Source organism: Rhea pennata, chromosome 2 (genome assembly GCF_028389875.1).
Source record: "Rhea pennata isolate bPtePen1 chromosome 2, bPtePen1.pri, whole genome shotgun sequence".
Taxonomy (NCBI): domain Eukaryota; kingdom Metazoa; phylum Chordata; class Aves; order Rheiformes; family Rheidae; genus Rhea; species Rhea pennata.
In genome coordinates, this window is record NC_084664.1 from 147,474,470 (window position 1) to 147,499,228 (window position 24,759).

General features: G+C 34.2%; 1 protein-coding gene across 3 annotated transcripts in view; it reads right to left on the reverse strand.

Moving 5' to 3' along the window:
- CSMD3 (CUB and Sushi multiple domains 3) overlaps nucleotides 1–24,759 on the reverse strand; it is a 683,676-nt gene that overhangs the window by 227,907 nt on the left and 431,010 nt on the right. For all 3 annotated transcript variants that reach the window (XM_062568389.1, XM_062568388.1, XM_062568387.1), the window contains 4 exons: nucleotides 22,628–22,744; nucleotides 16,120–16,335; nucleotides 15,309–15,497; nucleotides 727–896 (listed from right to left, as the gene is read on the reverse strand). In XM_062568389.1, the coding sequence (XP_062424373.1) occupies nucleotides 727–896; nucleotides 15,309–15,497; nucleotides 16,120–16,335; nucleotides 22,628–22,744 (692 nt within the window). The remainder of the gene's footprint in view (nucleotides 1–726; nucleotides 897–15,308; nucleotides 15,498–16,119; nucleotides 16,336–22,627; nucleotides 22,745–24,759) is intronic.

Sequence of the window (24,759 nt, forward strand, 5' to 3'; positions counted from 1 at the left end):
CCGGTCCAGCTGTTTCATTGTTTCACTCATACTGCTTGTCAGGGATAAATTTGATCCACGGTCAGTTAATTCAACCGGAACCCAGCTGACCCCATGCCTTGATTAATTGGTATATTAAAATATCCAGCTAATTCAGACTTTAAATTGGAAATTTTGCTGCATATCACCACATAATACTCTAACACATTAGCTGATAGAAAAAGTAACTTCAAGAACAAGATGAAATTCTTTGACAAATTTTTTGTCTATTGCTATTCTGAAGAACAGATTAATGCATCATCCAATCCATCACCAAAATCTGTACTTCAGAGACTGAGCTTTAACTGAGAAATATTATTGGGCTAATTCTTTTGTGTTTGGGGACAGAAGCCTTGTCTGAAAGCTTCTGAGAAACACCTTGGCTTCTGCGTGGTGCATTCCCTATCTCACCTATTATATAGTTAAAAGAGCACTGTATACTGACTGTATGTCACCCATTTTTTTGTTGTAACACTGAATGGCACCAATTTTTTTTCCCCTTTTAACTTAATTGCCTTCCATCATCATATTTCATTCTAAATGACTTTAGATATTCATTATTCCTTACCTGCCTGAGAGTTCTTAGGTTTCTCTTAAGACATATTCAGTATAAACTTTTCCAATACTGTATTATTACAGACAGATAAAGTTCAATGGTGTAAAGCACTGAAAGTTTAGAAATATCAAATAGATTACATGATTACCTACCTTAAGAACATCTCCTTGGGCTAAATGAAATGTTCTGGCTGAAATGTTGATTCCTTTCCCTGCTTGTACCTGAATGCTATAAATACATTCATGGTTGTTCTCATAGTTAAGAGGATAATTGGGGGACAGTAAGATTCCTTCATTGTTTGTAGTGGAGGCTCCACATTCAGCTGCAAGTAAAAGAAAATGTTAAAGTATATTTTAAAAGAAAATTTAAATATTTTCAGTAATTGTGATAATGGGAATGTTAATGTAACCTAGCTCAACGTGACTAGCATTTATTCACATCCAAAGTCTAGTTCTAAAAATGTGTTCATGAAAGTGATAGAAGATTGCAAACTAAATTCCTGCAATACTTATATTAAGCTATGCTAAATAATATAGAGAGTGATAATCATGTAAGTGTTCGATTCTGTAATCAGAATATTCTGAAGGATCTTTCTTGAGTTTTGTTTTGGAGAAAATATACTTTGTATTTAATAAAGCTTATTTCTCCAATACAGAAATTCTTAAAGATATGCTAATTAAAGGGAAGTAAGAATATTCCAAAATTTTTTTATGTATATATTTTTTACACATACACATATATATACATATATGCAGATACACACATCTTCAAACATATATAAATGACAGTAGAGAATTTTGCTCTAATGTCAATGTAATAAAACAAACAGTATAGTGAATGGTGTAAATTAGAATAGAACAGAAAGAGTTATTCTAACCTACTAAATAAATAAATAAAAAATCTAATTAATAAACAAGTAGAAAAACAATTACTCTCAGGGGAAAAAAAAAAGAATGAAATGTGATTATTCCAGAAAAAGAACCTCATAATTGAGGTCTTTGCTTATTAACATTAATCAAACTGAAAATTTAAATATGAAAAATCCTATTGTATTTTGGAGTAGTTATATAATTTTAATTAAGACATTTTTGGCATTAAGGTACCAGCTAAATTAAATTAACATTGACAAGATATTAGAATTCTTTCCTCTTCTTTTTCTTTAGTCCTGATATGTGGCCATTATGTGCAAAGACAATAGCACTTTCTCACTTTTTAATTGATTTAGATTCATTTAAAACTTAACTGTAACACTAAAGTTCCAGGGTTTATGTCTGTTTCCAGGAGTGCTGCAATATTTCTGCCATGCATTTTAGCCAATATGATTAGATTGCACAGAATAAAAAAAATCTACTGTATAAAAACTAAGTGACATTTTAATGGATCGAAAAGACATTTAAACAATTTGGTATCTGTCTTAAGACCTCTAACTGTTATCATTATAACTCCCTCACCAGACTTACTGTTTGAAATCTTAGAAATGAAGGATATTAAGATGTTTTGTAAGCAAAATAACTAACCATACTTGATTAATTGTTCTTTCTATAAACAACTAAAAACAACATTGTGCAGGAAGCCAAATAAGGCACAGATCAGACACAGGTGCACAAGAAACACACGATGACTATGTATAATTCAATAGGGAAACCTAGCAAATACCCAAATAATTCAGAAGTCATCAGGTTGTCTTAGAATATTTGAATAAACATAGTCTAAGTAGAAGCAGGGAACCTTCTAGTCTACATGGTTATGTGTATCCTTTTATCTCATTCTTAAACAAATGGGTATTTGATGGGAATGCATAGGCCAGTTTGACCTATAGCATGTAAGAGAAAGATAACTGTAACTTAAAGTTTGCAGGATATCCTCTTCCATGTCAGAGAGAAAGAAAAGTCAAAAGATGCAAGGTATTTATTGCATTAAATATTTCATTAAATAGATCAAACACTAACTGTTCCGCCATTTAACCAATATTGAGAACCATGCTTTCTTTTCTGTTACAAATAAGGAAATTGCTCAAAACAGATAAAATTTATACATCTGATTGTACTTTTCTTTAATACTAGCAGAGAATAAAAGCTTTAAGATGATTGGAACACAGTATGTATGATCTCAACCCTCATAGTTTCATACAAGAAAGTATGTTTAGTAAAAGTCGTTTTGGAAACTGTAATAAAAAAGATGAACGTGTCCCATAGTATTTAGTTAAATCACTACAGTTCCAAGGCAGTGCACACTGCATCCTATAAAAGTAGTTTTTATTGCTCACTTTCTCAGAAAATCAACAGTGTAAACTTAAAAAACAGTATAATTCTGAATAAGTGCAGTATCAAAAAGGGAAGTTATGCATTCAATATTTTAAGACTTGCCAAACTATACCACAGGCAATTCTATTTCTCAGACTGCACTTTGATTTCTAAACCTTAACAGACAGTTATTTCAGTAAAAATATACATGCAACTTCAAATAATCTATGGTTACCTTGTATTCATTGATGTTAGCACTATAGCATAAAACACAACAGAGCGTAATATCTGTATGTCTGGTAAAGTGCTGAGTTAGGGGAAAAAACATTAACTGAGTTCTTAAGCTTAAAATAAATACAAATAATAAATGTAGTTTCTTTAAAGTGTTTGGAAAATCTTAAAAAGCATTACAGAGAGAATGTCAGAAAAAGAGACAGAAGGAAAAGAACAAGGATAAAATGAAGAAAAATAGATAATGAAAGAAGAAAAAAATAGGACACTTTCAGAAATGAAGGAAAAATGACAGAGGAACAGAAAGTTTAGGATTGTCCTTTTAAAAAACAAAAAACAACTAGAGCTACATCTGCTACCAAACATTTCTACACTGTCTTAATGTTTCATTTTAGTAAAGTTCTTTTTTCAGTAGAAATAAAATCCATGTTCTTTTAGTGACAAAGGTAAAATACACATATATTTATCTTAGCTGAAACTAAGAATCTACCCTACATATCTTGCTTGTAGGAAAAAAAAAAAAGTAAAAATATTCATCTGCGTAACAAGGTCAACAATAGAAAACATGCAGCTATGTTTTGACAAGGACTGTAATTGATCATACATACACAGTATAATGATATAACTGAAATAAATCATTATTTCTGAATTTCATTAGAAATGTAAAATTGTTTCAATATTAAAAATGAAAACAAATCAAAACTCAAAAAAATACAAGATAATACTGATGTAACAAGCTATTAGTTGTTATAAGAAATAACTATTACGCTTTCTTTGGTTATAAATATGTGCTTGTTGCAAATTTTCATACTAGAACAAGTAAGTTCTTGGTTTATTTGTATATTTAAATTCAGTAATTGTGTAAGATGCCATTACTGTAACCGAGGAATGAAATGCATCTGTCTGCATAATTCAATTATTTGAATACAATTCTTCAATGAATGAGATTTTTTCAAATCTGCTCTATTAGGAGGATTTTGCAAGGTTTCTCACTATTCAATTGATGAAATGCTAACCACAGAAAACTATCGAATGGCAAAATGCCATGTGCAGTTACAGATAAAAATTGTCTTTTCTTCAAGGCAAACTGTTGGAATCAAAAGCTAAGAAGTACAAATAGCAGTTCCATATTCTGAAAAGATGTTATATCTCTTGGTTAGGAGACCAAATACAGTGCCAGAAGCTTCACTGGGAAGTATATGGAAGCATTCTTAGAACAGCATCAGACTGAAAATCAACAGCTATTTCAGAAGGAGTATCTGAATTCAGCTGTCAACAAATTGTGTCTCATTAATCTCCTAGAAATGTGACCACTGCAGCTCATGGAGGAGGTAAGCAAGATAATAGCAGTCTCATCAAAATAAGACAACAAAATGGAGAATAACAAGACAATCCTGAAAGTGTAAGACTGTGATAGAAGCGGTCTACCCTTGAACACCTTGAGTCTGAGGTCATCAACAAATTTCCAGATGATTTGCTGCTCTACCAGAAGTGAGTTTCAGGGAACCAGCAGGGTTTCAGGGAATGCTATGCTGACAAATAAAATAAAAAAAAAAAAAAAAAAAAAAAAACATTGCTCCTCTTACATTAGCATAAGGGCAACAACAGAAAGTATCTTTAACTTTTATTTTATATTGTTCCAGAAGACCAGATTTACTTTCATAGAGCAATAAAAGGAATGACTATCATTTGTGGTTAAATGCGGGTGTCTGCCGTATATGCATCTCCATCAGAGTTGATCTAAACAACACCTGAGCCTCCTTCAGCAACTGGTAGAGAGATCATCATCATATTCAGTAAAATTTAGGTCACATTTCTCTTCATAAAGTAACGTCTCGCATCCTAGACTTCCCTGATCAGACCAACTAATCACCACTGACTGCAAACAGGAACCTGGACAGCTAGTACAAAAGCATATTGTTGGCAATCAAAGTTAGCAGGCATGGATTCTGCTCTTGATAGCAAAAATCATGGCAAGGCAAAGAAGGAAATCCAGCTAAGAGGACTGATACTAATTCCAACTTGTGACCACTATGTGAACAGTGGCACAGCAATTCCTTTAGAAGATCTCAATATGAGCACATAAGGCCTGCATCTTAACATCTACAATATGTCCCTACATCTTAAACAATATGTCCCTGCAAAGTAACCAAAGAAGGATAGGGAAATAGCATGGTAGATGAACTTCTGTGTTAGTACTTGCAAGGTAATGTGTGCTAAAGAATACATATTCTCCAACAGAAGAATCTAAATAGTCTGCACGCATTATTTGGCTTTAAATTAAGTAATTACAAAAAACAAATAACTCAAGATGTCATTGTTGGGACAATTTTTAGTTTTTTCAGTGAAAAACTGTACTCAATGGGTAGGAATACTTAAAACATTATATAATAATTCTAGAATTATAATACATTTTAATTGATAACATTTCATTTTCATATTAGCATTCGCATTCATATAGCATTATAATATAGCTATTCATATAGCAATATTATATATATTATATATTATTATATATATTAGCTAACAGATGGTGTGCCCTCAAAGGCTATATTTTGCTTGTTTTGGGACACCCTATCCCTGAAGAAAACAATAGAAATAGAAGGAAGATATTCCAAGATGACATGAGATGTATTTAAAGGGATAAACTTACTTCTGATTAACAAGAGAAAGACTAGGAATAATTTGTTCTGAGAGGAAGCAAAGAAACATACATGAGTACTACAAAAATTAAAATAAGCGTTCATGTGGCTAAAATATTCCCTATCTTAAAAGAAAACTCAGTTAAAACTGACAAAAGCAAACCTTTTTTAATCCAAAAACATTAGAAAGAATCTTTTGCCTTAGGTATTGCATATCTACAGAAATAGGCCAGCAAGACTCTAGCTGGCAATATAGTATGAGAAGTGCAGAGGATCTCACTAATGGATCTCCAACTACAGGGCCTTGCAATTACTGCACAGGTGTCTGTTGTACAACCTTCACTTCACTAGTTACATAACTGTTCTTCAGTTAAACACAGAATTTCTTTTTTTCTCACACGCAATATAACACTCAGACATTGCTATTTTTCACTCCCCAGGGATCCCCTGCAAGGGCCCTTCACTTGAGCTTTATGCAGAAGCTACACAGGTAATCATGATGAAAACTACCACTTAACCAAAAGTCTTCTTTACTAGCCAAGCCCCATATAAAATACACCTGAAAATGGTGCAAGGAATATGCTGTATGTGTATGGATTTGCCTGCAGTTTGCTTGTCTGTTTTTCATAAATGTAAGATACAGTTCCTTGGAAGCGTGTATGCTGAAGATGCTGACCCTTAGCTGCTGCCATTAGGACAGATTCAGAAAAATGGACAGGAAATGTTAAAATAAGAATTATAACTAGAAGTAGTATATGAACAAAAGAAAAAAAAAAATTCAGTGTCTTCCAGCCAATATTTAACAGACTGAAGGAGTTTTGTATGGTCCTGCAAAAGGCAAAGGAAAAAGGCCACTACAGTTGGGAAGCAATGAAGAAACTTCGTTATTTTCTTTATGAAAACCTAGAAGCAACTGTAGGTTGCAAGTTTTGACACAAAAGTTACAATAAAAGGCAATCTGGCTCTCAAACAATCTTACAGAAAAAAAAAAGGAGGTGGAGAGAAAGGGAAGAAAAAAGAAGAGGGAAGGAAAGAAAGAAGAAAGAGGGAGGAAGAAAAAGAAAAGCAGAATAGAAAGGAGAGACAGAGGAGGGCAGAGAGTAAAGGGGAGTAAGCCAGTAAAGAAACAGCTTTTACATCTGTGCTTTACATAAATTAAAGTGCATGTTTTATCAGTCTTTCCCAGCATATGACAATATTGTATTTCATGCGTAGATTCATCTAAGTTATTGATAGATTAAGGTCCTATATCATAGGATAGTAATTCAGTACAGTAAAAATACTTGGAACTAAACAAAGAACCCTCAGAAACATAGTCAAGTATATAATTTCCTGCTTCTACTTTTCTTTTTCTTTTTCATCTAATTTTCCATTATAGTTTTTTAAACAAAAGCAGAGGTATATTTAATGGCATCATTAATTTGAATGAAAATATTTTCCTTATTTGTCTTTTTTACTTCAAGTAAAATTACTTTTATAAGCCTTTTCTAAATTCACATTTTTAAAGATTTCATGTTGAAAAGTCTGTTAAAAAGTCCTTCATTTACAGAAAGCAGGTAGCAGCTACTATGAGAATAGTTCCATGTCAGGTTATATTTGACGGTGCTGCTGCTGCTAGTGTCACTTCTTTCCTTCAATTTTGATGGTCCTAAATTCTCCATTACACTTGGAACTGGTATTTATCTTACTCTAGTAAGCTAAACAAACAGAAAAGCATCATTTCCGTAGGGTTCATTTCTGCCTCATATTGACTTACTGACAATGGAATAAAGGATTTGCTATAAAGTGTGTAGATGGTGCTCATCTTAGGGGATGAAACGATGCTGGAGAACAGAATAACATCTCTTAATATTCTTAACAAACTGGAGAGTAAGCCTGAATAAGCAAATTCCACAAAAAGAAAAACAAAGTTTTATGGTTAGATAAGAATAAGCAGCTGCACAAGAAGATGTAGAATTATAGATCAAAATTTTGGATAACCCAGAAGCTTGCTTTTTTCACAGTTGCATAAGATCAAGATATTTAAACCTGAGTACTGCTTATAACATGCCTCTTCTCTCTGATAGTGATAAGACTTAAAATCGATTGAGCATTTGGAAATTCATTTAAAGGGATAGATATCTGAATAACTACAGACTTTTTCAAGGTAAGAATGATGACAAATCTGGAAATGTGATTTTTTAGGAAAGACTGAAGACTGTAATCTCTTGATATGAAAGAAGACTTGAGTCTTCAATATACAGAATAAGCTAAAGAGAGGAATAATTTATAAAATTAAACAAACTTGCTTTCAACATTGACACTTTCACTAACAATAAAAACTTCCTTTTTTCCATTTTTAGTTATTTGCTTTAAAAAATATTATCTTTCACAAGATAAAGTGTTTGATATTATTTCTTGCTAATCAGGGCAATGCATATTTAAAAAACACAAATTTACTGAGAACCGTATTCTACTGTGATTAAATTCTCAATTTTTGTTAGTTTTCTTAAAATAGTATTCACTATATGCCTCTAGCTGAATTTAAAAGGAAATTAGAATTTCATTCAGATACCAAAAATCAGCCAACAAAACAGAACAAAATGACAATATGTCAATATAATTTGTTAGTTATTTAAATCTACTACACATATGCTGAAAACACAAGCAATGTAATTCAGCTCAGTGATTAAGGCATCTATCTCAAAATAAGCTGAGTCATATACTCAACTTCCTTAATTTTATTGGCCAGATAGCCATTTACTATAAAGGTATTACTTAGGTTATTAGAAATTATGTACAGATATACAAATGTAGCTACATGTATTTGTATGAACTTCAGCCAAGAAAAAAGTGAATTTACCAGCATGTGGTTTGTTCTTCAAAATTATCATATGTGATACATGAATGTGATCATTTGTAATCACCACACTCATCAGGATATACGATGAGTAGTTTTAATTCTGTCACAGTTTTTCATCTTTGAAGAAAACAGTCATTTAACAGAACCAGGTAAATAAACAGAAATATGGAAAATACTTCTGCACTTTTAGAAAAGAGTAATGTTAAAAACCTGGTGCTGCATGACATCAAGCCCTGTGGGATTTAGAGAATTCTATCATTTGAACAATTTAGCTTTAAAAATTCAGTAGTAAATACCTACAACCAGAACACTACTTTTTAATTTATTTTAATGAATCACAACTAAGTTCAGTCTTGATTTCAAATTCAATTTTGAATAGGTGTATCTTCAGATATTAGAAGAATGATAAATAATAATTAAAATGTTCCACTTATTCCCCTGACATTTGAGTAAGCAGATGAAAGATAACTTTGCTTTTCTGGCAGGTAGATATTTGGTTTTATTTCCACTAATTACCTGTTACTATGTTTGGGTACTGTTTCGGAATTCACTATATTGGCCTTCCAGGTTTCCAGAAAGGGATGTTTGATAAAGACTCTGCCAAGATATTTGAAAATCTTTGCTATCCACCTACATTTCCCATTGTTTTTTAAATTTCTTTATACTATTGCCCATAACTATTTCCACGGTTATTTAATAATTGAAAAAAAAAATTAAATTGAAGGGGAAATGTATTGATTTCTATCAGTTTTGATTTTTTTAAAAAATTTTCAATTGAACAGTTCTTTTTCTTACATTAAAGAAAGACAGAGTGGAAGCTCTTGAGCTAGTTTCCTTGTGCTGTTTATCATAGCAAAGAGACACTTCTCCATCTCTTTTTTCTTATTAAAATGGTTCAAGCTCATAACCTGTCTTCGTGCTGTTCTCTGAACTCTTACTAATTCTGCAGCATTTTTATGGAGATGTATTTGGAAATATTTCTAAGGACAGCATTTATTACAAAGACTCTGTGTCCCAGGCCTTCTACATATCATGCAATATCATTTTTATTTTGACCCCTGGACATCGATGAATTGTTCTCCATTTCTCTTAAGTCAGCCTCTTAGGTTGATCACACTGGTTTAGAACTCCTAAGATGTACGTATGTATGCTTACCTTGGATCTTTCCCCCCCTCACTGCATTTATCAACCTCACATTTATTTACTACTGTACTCCGACTTTATCTGTCTATTCATTATTATATCCCTCAGGTTCTTCAAAGTTTTCTTCTGGTTGTAACTATTCTGATCAGCTTTCTGTCATCTATTCATGTTACTAGCATGGAGTTCACCTCACAACAGTAGTAATAATAGTAATAGTAATAATAGTAAGCAATACAAAACATAATACACAATTCTGATCAATCTTTATCAAGCATGCTTGTTGATTCCTAACAAACTTTTGATTCTTACAACTTTTTCCATCCCATGACAGAGTAATAGAATTTTATGTAAAAGTTTATTAAGATTTATTGAAAAAAAAGGTTAGATTCTTCTTTATCATTATCTTTATCATTAGTTCTCTGTGATTTTAATAAAATTTATATTATTTTTCTCTTTACAGGACCTAGGTCCTAGGACCTGGGTGAAAGCTGGTAGGAAATTCTGACTCATAAAGAAGACTGTTTTAACTGACACATTAATCATTTTCTATATTGATCCAAGAAAAAACAGGTAAATAACAATAGTTAGAAAATGTTCCAACTATACATACAAGATGATTTCCTAATATACACAGAGCATCACAATCTATTTTTTTCCATGGGTTTCAAAAGAAATAAAGTCATACTGGGAATAAGTCAGAGAGTAATAATACAAACTCAGAATTTCAAAATGTTGGTAGCTTGGATCGTTAGTTGCCCATCAATTACTATAAGGATGGTATAATGTGAAAATATGCTTAAAAGATAGTTTCAGAAATACAGAAGGCACAGATTCTTTTTGTTTGTATTTCAAGGTGTAACAGAGATATAATAATTACTAATTCTTAAATATTCCCACTCTCCTGGAAATCTAGTGCAGGTATGTATCCTCAGCAGTACCAGAACTATATTCTGAAGCACTTTCCAAGCAGGTCAAGCAGATCTATCTCACAATTGGCAAACAGGCTCGGCTCAGTTTGTGGGACCAGAAATTCAGCAGAATTCAACTGAAAAGCATCCTGTGATGCCCCATTAAGAGTCTGAGCTACACTGAGGTGGTTAGATCTCAGACTAGGTATATGGTGATAGTCGCATTTTGTTTGTTTTTTTGTCTGTAAGTTAAAGGTTACAACACATGTAAGGTCACCTTTTAATTGAGGCCAACTCATTAAACTGCTAAATATCTGAAAGACTTACTTTGAACACTTTGAAATTGATTTTCATATGCACATACAGTATTTTTCATGTTACTAATTCACCTGTCAGAAAGAGGCAGATCTCTTCACTAAACTTCTAATAAAATCTGTTAATTTATTTTATAATGAAATTTAATAAGCTATGAACCTTGCCCAATTCTCTGAGAAAGAAAATAACAGATATAAAAATATGTATCACCAAAATAGAGATTGTATACATAAATACATAAACATATATCACTACAACGAGGAATATTTTACTTAGGTGGTAAATTCCAAGCAATCTAATGGAGCTAAGTACCCAAAATACACTGAATTTTAAGCATCAGAAACATATAAAAGCTAGTGTGAAATACTGTTGGCTACAAATCTGTTCTTGAATAGCATATAAACTTCGTAATGCAGTAAATTTTGTAACCACACAAAAAATGGTTGTTGGGAGGATCAAATGCCATGATCATCTAAAAACAGCCGAGGATCAAAATAGAGGCCACAATGATAGCTGGGGAACTCCGAGCAAGTACTGTTTCCTTCCACGACGGCTTTGCCCTTGGCTCTAATAAAAGAGTGATTCCTGAGAGAGCAGAGGACTCACATGCTTTAAGCAACTACCTCATAGGAAGATAAAAGAGAATCATTACGAGTTGGAATGACTGGAAACTCTGGCCTGTGGAAGGTACCTGCTCAAATTTCCAGGCATTAAGAGGTACCCCATGAAACACATCAAAGCAGCAATTTGTGGAATACGGGTTTACTTAACTGATATAACGGTGCGTGTTAAATATGTGTGACACCAATCAGTGCAGGAACATAGGAACAGAGCTGAGGAAGCACTGACAGAGTTTCTGTTGGAGGAGAGACTGTATAAAAGCCTGAGTCCTTCTGTTTGCGACCTGACTCCTTGGCAAGACGAGCTCAAACAGGAACCGTCGATTCATCTGCGGGGGAAGAACTAAGTGGGAAGGCTACACCCATCCTAACGGAGAAACGGAGGAAGAGCCCCGTGGCCACCACTGTAAGGTACAGCACCGAAATGAGCACTTCTCGGGGCCGCAACGCGCTTGGGTAGAACGGCCACACGGCCTGGCCACGGGGCAGACCTGCACGGAGAGGGGCACGGACAACAGCTTGCATCCCCCTAAGAGAGGAATCATGACCAGAACTGTCTGGCCTTCTGGTAACAGTTTCCAAGGAAGTTAAGTGAAGTAAATGCTGGCATAATTAAAGTATATCTTCTACTTTTGTCTTTCTTATCTTTTCCCCGTATGTCCAAAAAAAAGATGAGAAGTTTGCGCTTATGCATTGGATGTCAAAAAGGCACGCATTTTGAAAAACAAATTGTTGATCAAAAACACTACTTGCTGAATGTACCTTTCATTCAGCATTGAAAAAAAATAAATAGAGTGCAGATAAAATTTTAGTATGGTAATCATGTCAAAGAAATGTAGTATGCACAAAGGGTATCTGTATAGGCAAAGACAAAACAGGAGGTGAGACAAGAAGCTATCGTCTATAAATGTTAAATATATTCAAGTATGCAAAACACAAAATGGCAAAAACATCAGAACAGAATTCTGTACCATTAAATTATCACAGCAGATAACCAATACTCTGAAAGAGTGAAAGAGCACATAGACTATTACAGTCCGGGCCCAGAGAAGAAAATCCAAGGTCTGGAAAAGTAGACTGCATGCCTAGCTTTGGAACGTACAACTTCTTACTCTTTTGTGACGGGGAACATCATTGCTTTCTGTATGTATAAGCCACTGCTAATAATTGCAATTTTTCTTGTCCAAATTAGAACAAATTTGATAATAACATAATTAGTGCTAACAGAAACAGTTTTAAACTCATTTCCCATAATTCAGACCTTTTTCCCTTTCTCCTAACAATTATTATAATACATCATGTTATGACTTATTTCTCTCTCATATATAACATTCATCCCCACAAGCTCTAATATTAAAATCCAATCAAATAAAAACATGTCATCTCAAAAAAATCATGTAGTATATTTATATAATAAAAGGTATTACAATTCTTTTTGAAATAAGGAAAGTAGTATTGATTTTTATTTTTTAAAAAATAAAGAGTGAAAAGGATGTTGATGTACTAAGAGAATGTGGAAAACTGGATATTGGGGTAGTTTTTGATGCAAGCAAAATTAATCTCCCTTTTTTAAGACAGGGGCCCTTGCGTATTGCTAATTATGGGAACTGATGTTGTCATGTACAACCAATAAATCTACTAAATTAATTCAGTCCTTTCCTGTTTAAGGAATGTCCATAAGCTATCAGTAATTCATTTTTCAAAATTTTGAATTTAGTCAAGTACAGGATAGTTAATAGTCCCAGACATACTGTAAAGTCCATTTGTGGCCATTCAGATTACATCAGAATACTACTAGAACAATTAATTCTGACTCGTCCTAACCTCCTTGTTTCTCTTATGGCATGTGAACTAGGGACCAGTCATAGAAAACACAAATTCTTCAGCCACCCTATTAATTTCCATACTCCTTCTGAAGTCCCCAAACAGTCTCCCATCATATGACTAGAACTGTCACCATCATTAAGGATTTCTTATCATGGGAATGGAAGCACTTTTATCATATGCTAATGAAACACTCAGTTTTGGTGACATTGCCTGTATCTACCCCGCTAAATGCATCCACTCCCAGAAAGATCCCTGTCTCCCAGGCTACAGCAACAATAGCAATATGCAGAATTCTGAATCTGGTACAAATGGTCAGGGGTAAGGGAACTTCTACTTTCCAGTTCTGTTTGAATTGCATTTATCATGGCGTACAAATTAAGCACAAATTTAACAAAGAATGAATATTTGTAGGGGGAGAAAAAGGTTCATGAAGTCATTCTGGGGAGACTATCTTCCATTTTCAAAGATTAGGAGAAAATATATGGATGTGCAATTTCCTCCAAACACATAAAGCAAAGCTTGACTAGAACATAACTCATTCCCTATGTTCTAGCCTCTCTTTTTCTCCCCCAAGGACACAAACATAAACATTATTTTCTATGTCATGAAAACTAAATAGCAATTATTTTCATTTATGCTTCTGATCGAGTTATTTACTGCTGATTTACAAAATCATTTTCTGATACAAATGCATTTCCAGGAATTTATTACTAAAATTTCACCTGTCTTCACAACTGTGCATGCATTCGTTATTATGCTTATGGTTAAAAAAAACATTATCGTCTTTACAAAAATAACTTTTCTTCATGTGCCGCACTGACTCAACTTCTAAACTAGCTCTTATATATATGCAAACATATATGTTGATGATAAAGATGTTAAGAACTTTTACTATATAAAAGTAAATATGAGAATATCTGCCATGTGACCATTATGATACACTAATTAATACTGGGTAAAGGCAAGAAATTAGCCTAGTAATAATTATTATACAATCAGATTTTTTTAAAAAGTATGTTTTTCTATGGTGCAGTTTAGCATGAAAAGATAAAAAAGATTTCAATCACACATTGATATAGATATTTTTACAAATAAACTTTTCCGTGCAACAGATATTCTTATAAAAGTAAAAAATTACAGTTTTGCTGTTGATTTCAGTGAGTCTAAAATTTTACAAAGAATACTGAATATTTTATATACTGAATATTTATGAACATTTTTCATCATAAAATTAGAGAAATAAGTATCCCATTTTTTAGAGATTTTAGACTTTTTGTTGTTTTAACAGTTCGCAGTAGAACTGAAAATCAAGACCTGTAGGGAGAGATTCATCTAGGACAACATTAGGCATTGAAAGTTAAGTTTCTCATCAAAGCTAGATATGTTGGCTACTCTTAAAGTCAGTGGAGAATGTCAGTAGTCTTTAGAGCACCCTCTCAATTATCTTAGCAAGTGCTTTAAAATCAGATGGATTCCTTTCTGAAGGTGTCCATTTCTGTCCTCTAATTACATAGGAACACCTGGCTGACTGTGCTCCTATATATGGGTCTATTTTTATTAAATAATTCTGACTTAACTGCTCTAACTACATTTATACATTTTGATAATACAGGTTTCAGTTGGAAACTTGCATTAACAGATAGGAGTCAATTATTAGGCATCCGAGCTGGTAAACGCTGACCTTAGTTTACATACAGGTTTCTACATCTATTCACCAAAATAAGAAAAGCAAATATTATGTCCTCAATTTTAAATGTATCAAGGTACAGACTGTGAAGCCTACTAATCGCTCTTATAATAATTATATTAAGAAAAATTAAAGAGATCTGACTGAAGAGATATGGAGAATGTGAAAGTACGTTAAAAATTAAGAGGTGTTTACCATGCTTTTCCATGCTGTATATCTGCAACTCCATGGACAATGACTACACATACAAGCAAATGAAAGCAGCTGACCACGTACCCACACACCTTGGCAGAGGTGCACTCCACACTCGTCGGCCACCACCAAGACAGATAATTTCTGAAGCTCCTTCTAAACGATATCCAGATGAACAGGAGAATGTCAAAATGTCTCCCACTCCAAAATTAAATCCTATTCTGTTACCAAATTGTGGGATCCCAGGATCTTCACAAGGCTCAAGATTATACTCTAAAAACAAGAGAGCAAGTCAACTTGTGTGAGAATTACATGTATTTTCTATCGATCATATTTTAATCTTGCAGTCTACTGTTCTCCATGTATTTCCACTTGACCATCAATACAGATTTTAGATTTGAAAACAAAATGAACGCATGAACGCTAAAGTGGCAATTATACTATATTCAAAAGTAAGACCAATGAATACAATCTTAATGTTTTTAAAATGTGTAACACAACATGTTTTTTATCACTTTTACATGAGCCAAAAATGTCTCAGGTACATAAAACAAGCTAAAAGAATGGCAGAGCAAAAAAACCCGACTAACTTATTCCTGGGCTCATCTGGAATTTCACTAATTGAAATTGGACTAGCTCTGTTTTCCTCCCTGACTTGATAATACTGCTTACAGTTTACTGCCATTTTATTTATCACATTGAATAAATATCTACATAAAGGCACAGAGGTCTGCTTGGTTTGAAATTTTTGTGCTTTGGAAACGACTTATATAATTTTATGATTTGGTATATGTATTTATCAAAATCACCTCCATTTGAAACTTTTTTTTCAGGAAAAGAATATATTAATAAAAAATAATTATTATTTTTCAAGGTATTCCAAGTACTTCCTTACCAGAGAAAGAAATGTTAAATCCTTCATATGATATTGAAAAATCTGAAATAAAGCGCAATTGAGCTCTGAAATTTCCATAGAGACCAGCATTGATTGGTGAAGGAAGTTCTGAGCCAGTCAGACGTGCTAATGGCTGTGTGAAACTGCCGTTCTCCGTTATTAGTAAGTAATCATGATGATCCTCTAGATGAAAGGTATAAAAGGTGAACTGCACCCCTATTAGAAAAAATAGAATTAGACTTACATATCACACTATTAACGTAAATGTAATTATGTCACAGATTAAATTCATACATTCCATTATGAAAGATCGTTCAGAAAATTAAAGTAGTCTATAGCTAAGTCTAAGATTTCTAAAAATTATCTTTTTAATTTAATATTTTCAAAATATCTTTGCCACAGGTCTTTCAGTCCTGTCAGCTGCCTTTCGCTTTTCTCTTGTTGCTGAAAGATATGGACATTTGGTGTACAGAATTCTCAGGTACATGCTTGAGTTTTGATGTAATACCAAATGAGGCACTGCATCTGTTTAAAACTGCAAATTGTTTTACACAGAATGAGAAAGGTAAATTTTATTCCCTACAGTAACTAATATCCTTGTACAGTAACAGTGACTGAATCCTGAAAGGAGGACTAGGAAATTACACACTCATGATACACAGAAAAATAACACTCCCTCCCCCCAAAAGGGAGGGCTATCAGTAAGATGGGGCGTATGTCAACAACACGCTTTTTTACTATACATCACACATCCTGAAAGGAAAAGATCCTGCAACGTAATAACAATAAATAGGACTTAAAGGTGAAAATAGACTATTCAAACTATTTTTTCTGCAGTTCTGTAACTGAGAGTCTGATCATGACCTTCAGGTGCAAAGGACAGAAAATTCAAGCAAAAGAGAAAGTAGAAGTCATTGGCCAGCCTAAATTACTCCTGAGACCTCCACTGGGAAAGCATGCTCAGTTTCAAAAAACTTCTTAATGTTTCAGGTTCTATAAAATCTACCTACTAATGCATTACTTTGGAAGATCGATGCATGTGGTGTATACGAGACTGACGATTAATGTCAGGTAAGAAGAGTAATGACCTCCAGGTATGCTCATGGGCAAAAAATTCTTAATAGCAGACACAGACTTAATCTCATAGGAAAAGCAAACAAATATCTCCTCCCTCCCCTCCAAAAAAGTCTCCTAACAAAGGCCAGAATTCAAGTTTCTGATCACTAGGCCACTAGCAACCTTGCAGAGGTTCAGCCAGACCTTCGTAACTGATAAGAAGAAGGGCAATAGCACCCTGCTGGCAGGATTATCTGGGGTCTCACAGAAACTTACTGTGGCGTATTTGAGAGGCATTGCAAGATTGTGTAGATCTTCGTATGGAATTTTTTAATGGCATTGTGAGACTGTAAAAATTTTTTATGGGATGTTTAGGGCCAAAGGCAGGGAAAAGAAGGGAACAAGGTGGATCAGAGAGGAGCACGTGTGGGAAATTGGAAGGAGGCGGGATAAAAAAGGGCTGGTGACATGTAAGCTGCAGCTGTCAGTAAGCTTCTCGGACAGAGCCCAGTGTAGCAGCCTGTCCTGCCTTCTTATCACTCCCTCTCCCTGGCTCTTTTCTGTGTGAGTCAGTTCTCTGTTCAGGGTGTGAGTATGTGTGTGACCACTAGTGAACTTCACTCTAGACCAGCCAGAGAGCAGGTCAAGGGCAGGGCACCAGCAACCAGAGTAAGAGCTCTGGTCATAGTGGGCCAGCAACTAGAGGGACTGGGATCTGGGAGCCAGCTGCCGGAGAGACAAGGGCTGGACTCTGGAGGGTTGTGCATGTGTGTGAGGCATAGTCACTGCACTGGCAAACTTGCATCCTGATCAGCCCAACACAACAAACAGGATCGTGCCATGCATGTTGGTCATGCTTGTATGAGTGCTGTTGGTGCTCATGGGGGTGCCAAGAAAGGCATGGCCTAGCCATGCTAGTGTGTGCGCACATGTGGGTTGTGTGCAAGTGTGCACTGGCATCTTCAGAAAACACGCACAGCCTTGGTATTAGCTGGACACAGAGTCTGCTAGATTTGACTTTGCCTTACAGAGACTAGGGAACTGCTCAACCTTCTGAAATAGATACCTCCTCCTCTTACAGCCCCCACACTTGAGCTTGCAGACCAGGTAAACTTGCCCTTCTTCAGAAGTTGAAGCAGTGATATAGAAATTACTGGATAGGAATGTGTTTTACGCGAAGGATAAAACTAGATAACCACAGAAATCTGTTTTCGATTTGTAAAATTATTAATCTAATAATTATATGATGAAAACTGTTCATCTGTTTTGAGCATCCCATTTATTCTCCTAAATTGTGTGACACGCAGACTAATAAGAAGGGCAACAGGTATATCATGCACTGAATTTTGGAATCAAGGCCAAATTATATAACTTTTGAGCTTATGTATGTAACTTTAGAGACTCGAGGTTGGTAAACTTTTGAATGATTGAATTTCTAATCATAATTTAACATAGGAGATAGTGTTAATCTCACATGAAAGAAAGCACTTAAGAAAAGAACTCAACATATATAGAATGAGGGTGAAATTTAGCCCAGATTTCTTGTATTTGTTGCACCTCAAATTAATTTTGATCTTTTACATCATGAGTCTTTAACTATAAAATCAGAAATGCCAAAGAAAGCTTTATGATAGTAACCCAAAATAATGGAAATCCTAGGGATGACAGCTGAGCTTCACTGAGTTTTGTTCAAACCCAAAGTTTAACTCAAGGAGATTTTTCAATTAATTTTTCAGTTTGCCAGGACGTTTCTAAGCAAAACTGCAAGATATATCCCAGTAGTAGCCATACAATTTAGCTTTCTGCAGAAAATGTTCTAATCACATTAATATATGCTGTGTGACAGATTGTATTGTCTCCAGAGAAGTTTAAAAGGTATGTTCAGGTAGATTCTTGCTCACGCTGCTTCACAGGCCCCTTTCTTTTTAAGGGGAATATTTAAAACCATAAATAAAGATAGGAAGACATAACACTTCAATGTAATTTCTCAATACTATAATCCACATGGCTGGCGGAAGAGTAAATTAATTGTTCAATTAGTTTATAGTCTAAAATCTACAGTTGAGACCTCACGCATTTCATTTCACTATATGTTAACAGAAGCATCAATGTCATGATAGAAGCTTCATTTCCTCTTTATAAGTAATATCAATCACTAGACATATTAATTATTTATAGAATATGTTTTCCATCCTCCTAGAACATATAAATTAAAAAATATATACTTTTAATAGCCATTCAAGAATCTTAAAATTAATCCACGTGAACACAAATGAAAAATCAGATGTACAGGATTTTAGATGAACTAGGATAGTAAAATTGAAATGTGTTTATATATATATCAGATGATAGGATTTAAGACAGAATGTATGCATTCAGAAATATAGATTTTTTAAATAATGTAACATATAAAATGTAAAATAAAAATCTTAACTAAATATATTTAATCATCTGCTACTACTTAAGTATTGGCAGCATGAAACTGTAATACAAAGATGTATTTTAAAAAGCACGCCACAGCATTCTGGTGTTACAAATTAGACACTATTTTCTTAGTAGCCTGACTTTAAACTGGCAAATTCTGACCATAAAAGCCAAAGAAAACATTAAATAAAAAAATCATATCATTAGTTACAATATGGCAAATACAAGATACTCCCTGACATTCTAAAGTTTAAATTATGTTAGACAGGAAATGAAGCAGAAAACGAGATTTCTACAACAAAGTTTCTTTGCACCATTATTTAATAATCCATTTTAGGTATATGGGATTAATTTTCCCTAATGGTAACTATCTGAAATTAAATTGTCTAATTTGATTGACAGGCTAGTCATCCAGTCTCCCCTTGCACAATTATTCCTGGGACTACATGAACCTGTAGACATTAGCTGATAGAGATCAATAGGCACCTTCAGAGGACAGTTCATTCCATTTATGTTTTAGATGAGAAGTCTCTTATTCTAAGGTGCTTGTGCTTGTCCATTAAATACAGAGGTAGTCTAATGGACTAGATTACTCAGACATAGCAATTTACTGGTGGAAGTTTAAAGTTAAATTTAAATAAGCCTGTGACTTTTTGCCAAAAAAGGGCAGTTATCTTCCTCCTGCACTACTGCAGGAAGATTTTAAAGTATTAATATTTTCTGTCACCAAGAAAGAATGAAATATGAAAAATTTGTACAATATTACAAATTCGCTACTCAGAGTAAAACTCATAGTTTTCAGAAAATTTTTTAGCAGCATAAATCAAAACAGCATGAGTCAAATTACATCACAGCACTCTTATCTAGTAATACTTTTTTCTTTAGTAACATTTTCATAATTTGAAATAAAAGTTATGGATACATAAACAAGAATGCGCTTGTATTTTATGTATATACCTGTAGGGGTGTGTGTACTTACAGATACATATGTGTATATAATTTTTTTCTCTCGCTCTTCTCTCTCTCTCTCTATATATATATATATATTTTCTATAAATTTGTTTTCTTGGGAGTCTCATAATAGATGATTCTTTTTTTCAACAGCCTCACAAAATGTAGTAATATTTGAGAACTTCAGCTTTTATTTATTTCATCTTTTAAATACATTTCTAGCTGAGGGTTTTAGAAAAAGAGAAATCACAAAAAATCTATTCAATTTTCTCTAAAAAATTCCCTCATGTTTTTCCTCAAATTCTCCTTAAGAATCCTATTTTTAATTCAAGAAAAAACAAGTGTTAATAAAAAAATGTCTCCAAGTTCATGAAGAGCCCTTAAAAATATTATGTGAATTTTGGCTCTTGTTCACTGCAGAGTTTACATAATTCTTACTTATGCATTGCTCCCTGAACCTAAACCCTCATCCGTTTCTGATGATTTTCTTCAACACCCAGGTTAACTGAGCCTTTCTCTTGTATAAAGCTTGGAATCGTTACCCACTGGCTTTGCAGACACGATGCAAGCTGAACTAATATTTTTTCCTCCACTGTCTATCAGTCTGTCTTGCTTTCCTAGAAGAACAAAGACCTTCCCACATCCTTTCTGTACTGCAAAACATGCAGAAACCTCACCTCAGATCCTATCTCACTTTCCTGCAGACCATGTATCATCCCTAGAGGCAATAAGGGTAAATGCAGCATCCAGTGCAGACTCAGTAATTTCAGAATGACTTTTTTTCCACTGCGGATACTTACAAACAAATTATATTGATACAATGACATCACTTAGCACTAAACGGAGAATAGTTGGAACAATAATTCTGAGATACACTCTGCCACTGTAACATCAGGGAGTTTTAAATAGGATGCCTAGCAGTACCATTTAACATCCGGATGGGAAACTATTGGATTGTTCATACAAAATAGGACATAGGGGAACACAAATCAGCACACTTCTCGGTGAGGGAAGTCTTATTTTCATGTTATCAATGAGTGACATTTGGAGGAATACCCCATTAGCTAACTTTGCAACACTTTCTATGTCCTCATAGAGAAAAGTGTGAAAATCCAGAACTGATCTGTCCTTCCTTCTTCTCCTTTTCATTCTATTTTCTCTGTTTTCTTCAGTGTTACAGTCACGATTTTCCTTCTTCTGCTCTGAACACTTCACCCTCTTTCTATTCAAATTTGTCTTACGACACTCATCTCTATTACACTCTTTCCCTTAACATTAACTTGTGATGATTCTCTATTTTTTCTTCCCCATAGTAAAACAGACTATTCTGCAGTCTCTCCTATATTTAAAATAAAATCCCAACAAAATCTAAAAATTTGACCCATTTCTTCTCATCTATTCCCAACACCTTTCATCTGAAAGCAAATGGGACAAATGATTTCAAGGAAATTTTACTATCTGGAATTCCCACCTTCTATTTGTATCCATGGCAATTTTTCTAACCTTATCCCCATGTCTCTCATTTCTTTGAAATAACTCTTAATGATATCTCTAAAGATCTTTTCTCGTACAGAAATTAAATCCATTACTACATACATCTTTGTCTTAAAAATAATGTCTTCTACAAATATCTACTCTTTTCTTAAAATTTTGTTGTCCCTCAGTTTCTGTGACCAGTCACATATAGTTCTTTCTTAGCTCTCTAAATGCTCTCTGAATTCCATTCTTTCAACTATTTTCTAAATAAGGCCTTTCCTCGTCAACACAACCAGAGCATTCACAACCTGGATTGATGTGCACCCATCCAACTATCTGCTGTCTGGTAGCTGAACTAAAAACTTTAAAACTTTCAGGGATTTTTTTTTTTTTTTGGTCAGAAAGCGCTATGCTCACCAGTGTTAAATCTTAATCTTCACTTGAAATTCTAGAAACTATTACAATAAAAATAAGTTAAAAGAAAAATAACAATACAACTGCTAGTTCACTGCTGCTACCCTAGATCTGCATCTGTAGCACAAATTCTGGACTTATATAAAAACAAACATGAGGAGAAAAAAAGAGAAAATCAATTATTTACCTTTTCCATGCGTGACATCTACAGTCCACGTACAATTCAATGAATTTGGATACAGTTCAGGATAACCAGGGGATAAAATTGTTCCACTAGGTCCTCTAACATCTCCACCACATAAAGCTAGAAATAACAAAACAAATATTAATACAATAATTTGTATTATTTTTACAATAACTTCTAGATGAGCGATAATATTAGAAAATATCTGCTTAGATCTTACGGTTTACTTAAAAGTCAACTAGTCGAACGATTCAGCTATTCTATATATAAATACAGTCCATATTTACACAATACAAATGGAAATACCATCAATTAAATAACAAATGAAATGTGGGTTTACTCAGCTGTTTTTCACATTTTCTTATGAAAAGATATATATATATATATATATGTATGCATAAATACACGCATGTATATATGCGTATATTTCCAAGTATTTTAAATTATTAGCAGAAAAGCAACGAGAAAACTGTATCGTAGAAAAAGGTTTTTACGAAGGAAAAAGAAAAAAAAGGTGAAGTCTATAATAACTTTGCCTAACTAAAATCTTAGCAAAAGAAGGCAATGTCTTGGAGAAAATGATGAAAACAGAGAGGGAAATTCATAGCTGTTCCTAGAACAACTGCTAGTCTCCCTCTCCCTTTTAATTTCTGCAGCGGTGAGTTCAGCTTCCAAGGATTTAAGAATTAAATCCTTTAATTTCAATGAGAACTGCCCTAGGTCCAAGTTAGCATAAAACATTTGACTCTGAAAATCCCAAGTTAGCACGAAGCTAAAGGCAGACGCAAGGACACGCAGCCAAGTAATATCACTTTAGCCAACATAAGTTAGAGAGTTAAAATGGCAGAGGGTGGACCTCAGTATTAAAGATTTACTGACTGAAAATATTAATCCAGGGAAGCATGATGCCCTTCATTGTACATAATTATCAAATGTGCATCTGTAATTCAAGTGAGAATGATAGTTGCCAGTGTAACTTATTCTACAGTATCACTAGTAACTTTGTAAAAATGATGAGTAATATGAAAAAATAAATTACAGCTTGAATTATAAAAATAAAATCATCATATTACTGGCATAACTATCACCACAATTCTCCCCTTTTCCACTCATAGAACTTTAAAAATTCCAAATGAATTCTGAAATAGTAGTGAATAGGTCCTTTCACTTTAGAATTACCTTTATCTTTTATCGTAACAGTAATTAAAACTTGTTACTGTGCAAAGTTATTCCATCAAAATTTCAGAAGAACTACATTATAAAATGAACAAGTATTTCTAAATTCTGTCTTCCTTCAAAATTAAAAGCATTTATCCTTTTCATTTTTCTTAGGCCAAATATAGGATCCCCCAAATTACTTTGTAAAAAATATTCCAGGATACAAAACCCAGTAAAGTACGATACTGCCACCGGGTTTCAATCAAACGAAGTAGTTTTAGAAAAGTGAAAAGCCAGTATTTAATACTGCAATTGCTCACAACATGGTTTTCTCTTTGCTAGAGGCTTTGGAAAAGCTGTCGAAAGGCAACGTGGGAGGAAACACAAACGGCAGCCGCTTGCCTCCAGTTCCAGCCTACCCGAACAGCAATGCCTCTTCCCCCAGTATAAGCCACGGTTCACCCACAGCTCACGCGGGTGCTTGCAGGCACGCAGGCGAGGATCAGGCAGGGATAAGCTTCAGCAGGGAACCTCCAGGGATTGTTTTCCCCGTTGCGGAGAGCCGCTGGTGGGGCAGTACCTCTTGGTGAGAGAGGCTGCCCCAGGAGCACCGTCTAACGTGCCCCTACTCGCCCTCCCCGTCGGCCGCAGCCCCAGGCGGCACCCGAGATACCAGGGCTGCCGAGGAGGGCAGCTCGGATCGTGCAGGCGGGAGGCGCTTGGCCTTTCAGCATACGAACGCTACTCAAGTAGCATCTTTTCAGTTCTTCAGGAAAGGGATGTCATGACTCATTTGTTTTATCTTGCTGTTTATTCTACAATGAGGACTTTGAGTCACTTCATGACTCATTTGTTATATCTTGCTGTTTATTCTACAGTTAGGACTTTGAGGGGGTAAATTATTACAGTTATACAAATCTTTAATTCTTGATATTCGGTGTATATATGACATGAAGGTCGTATACACATATTCACAA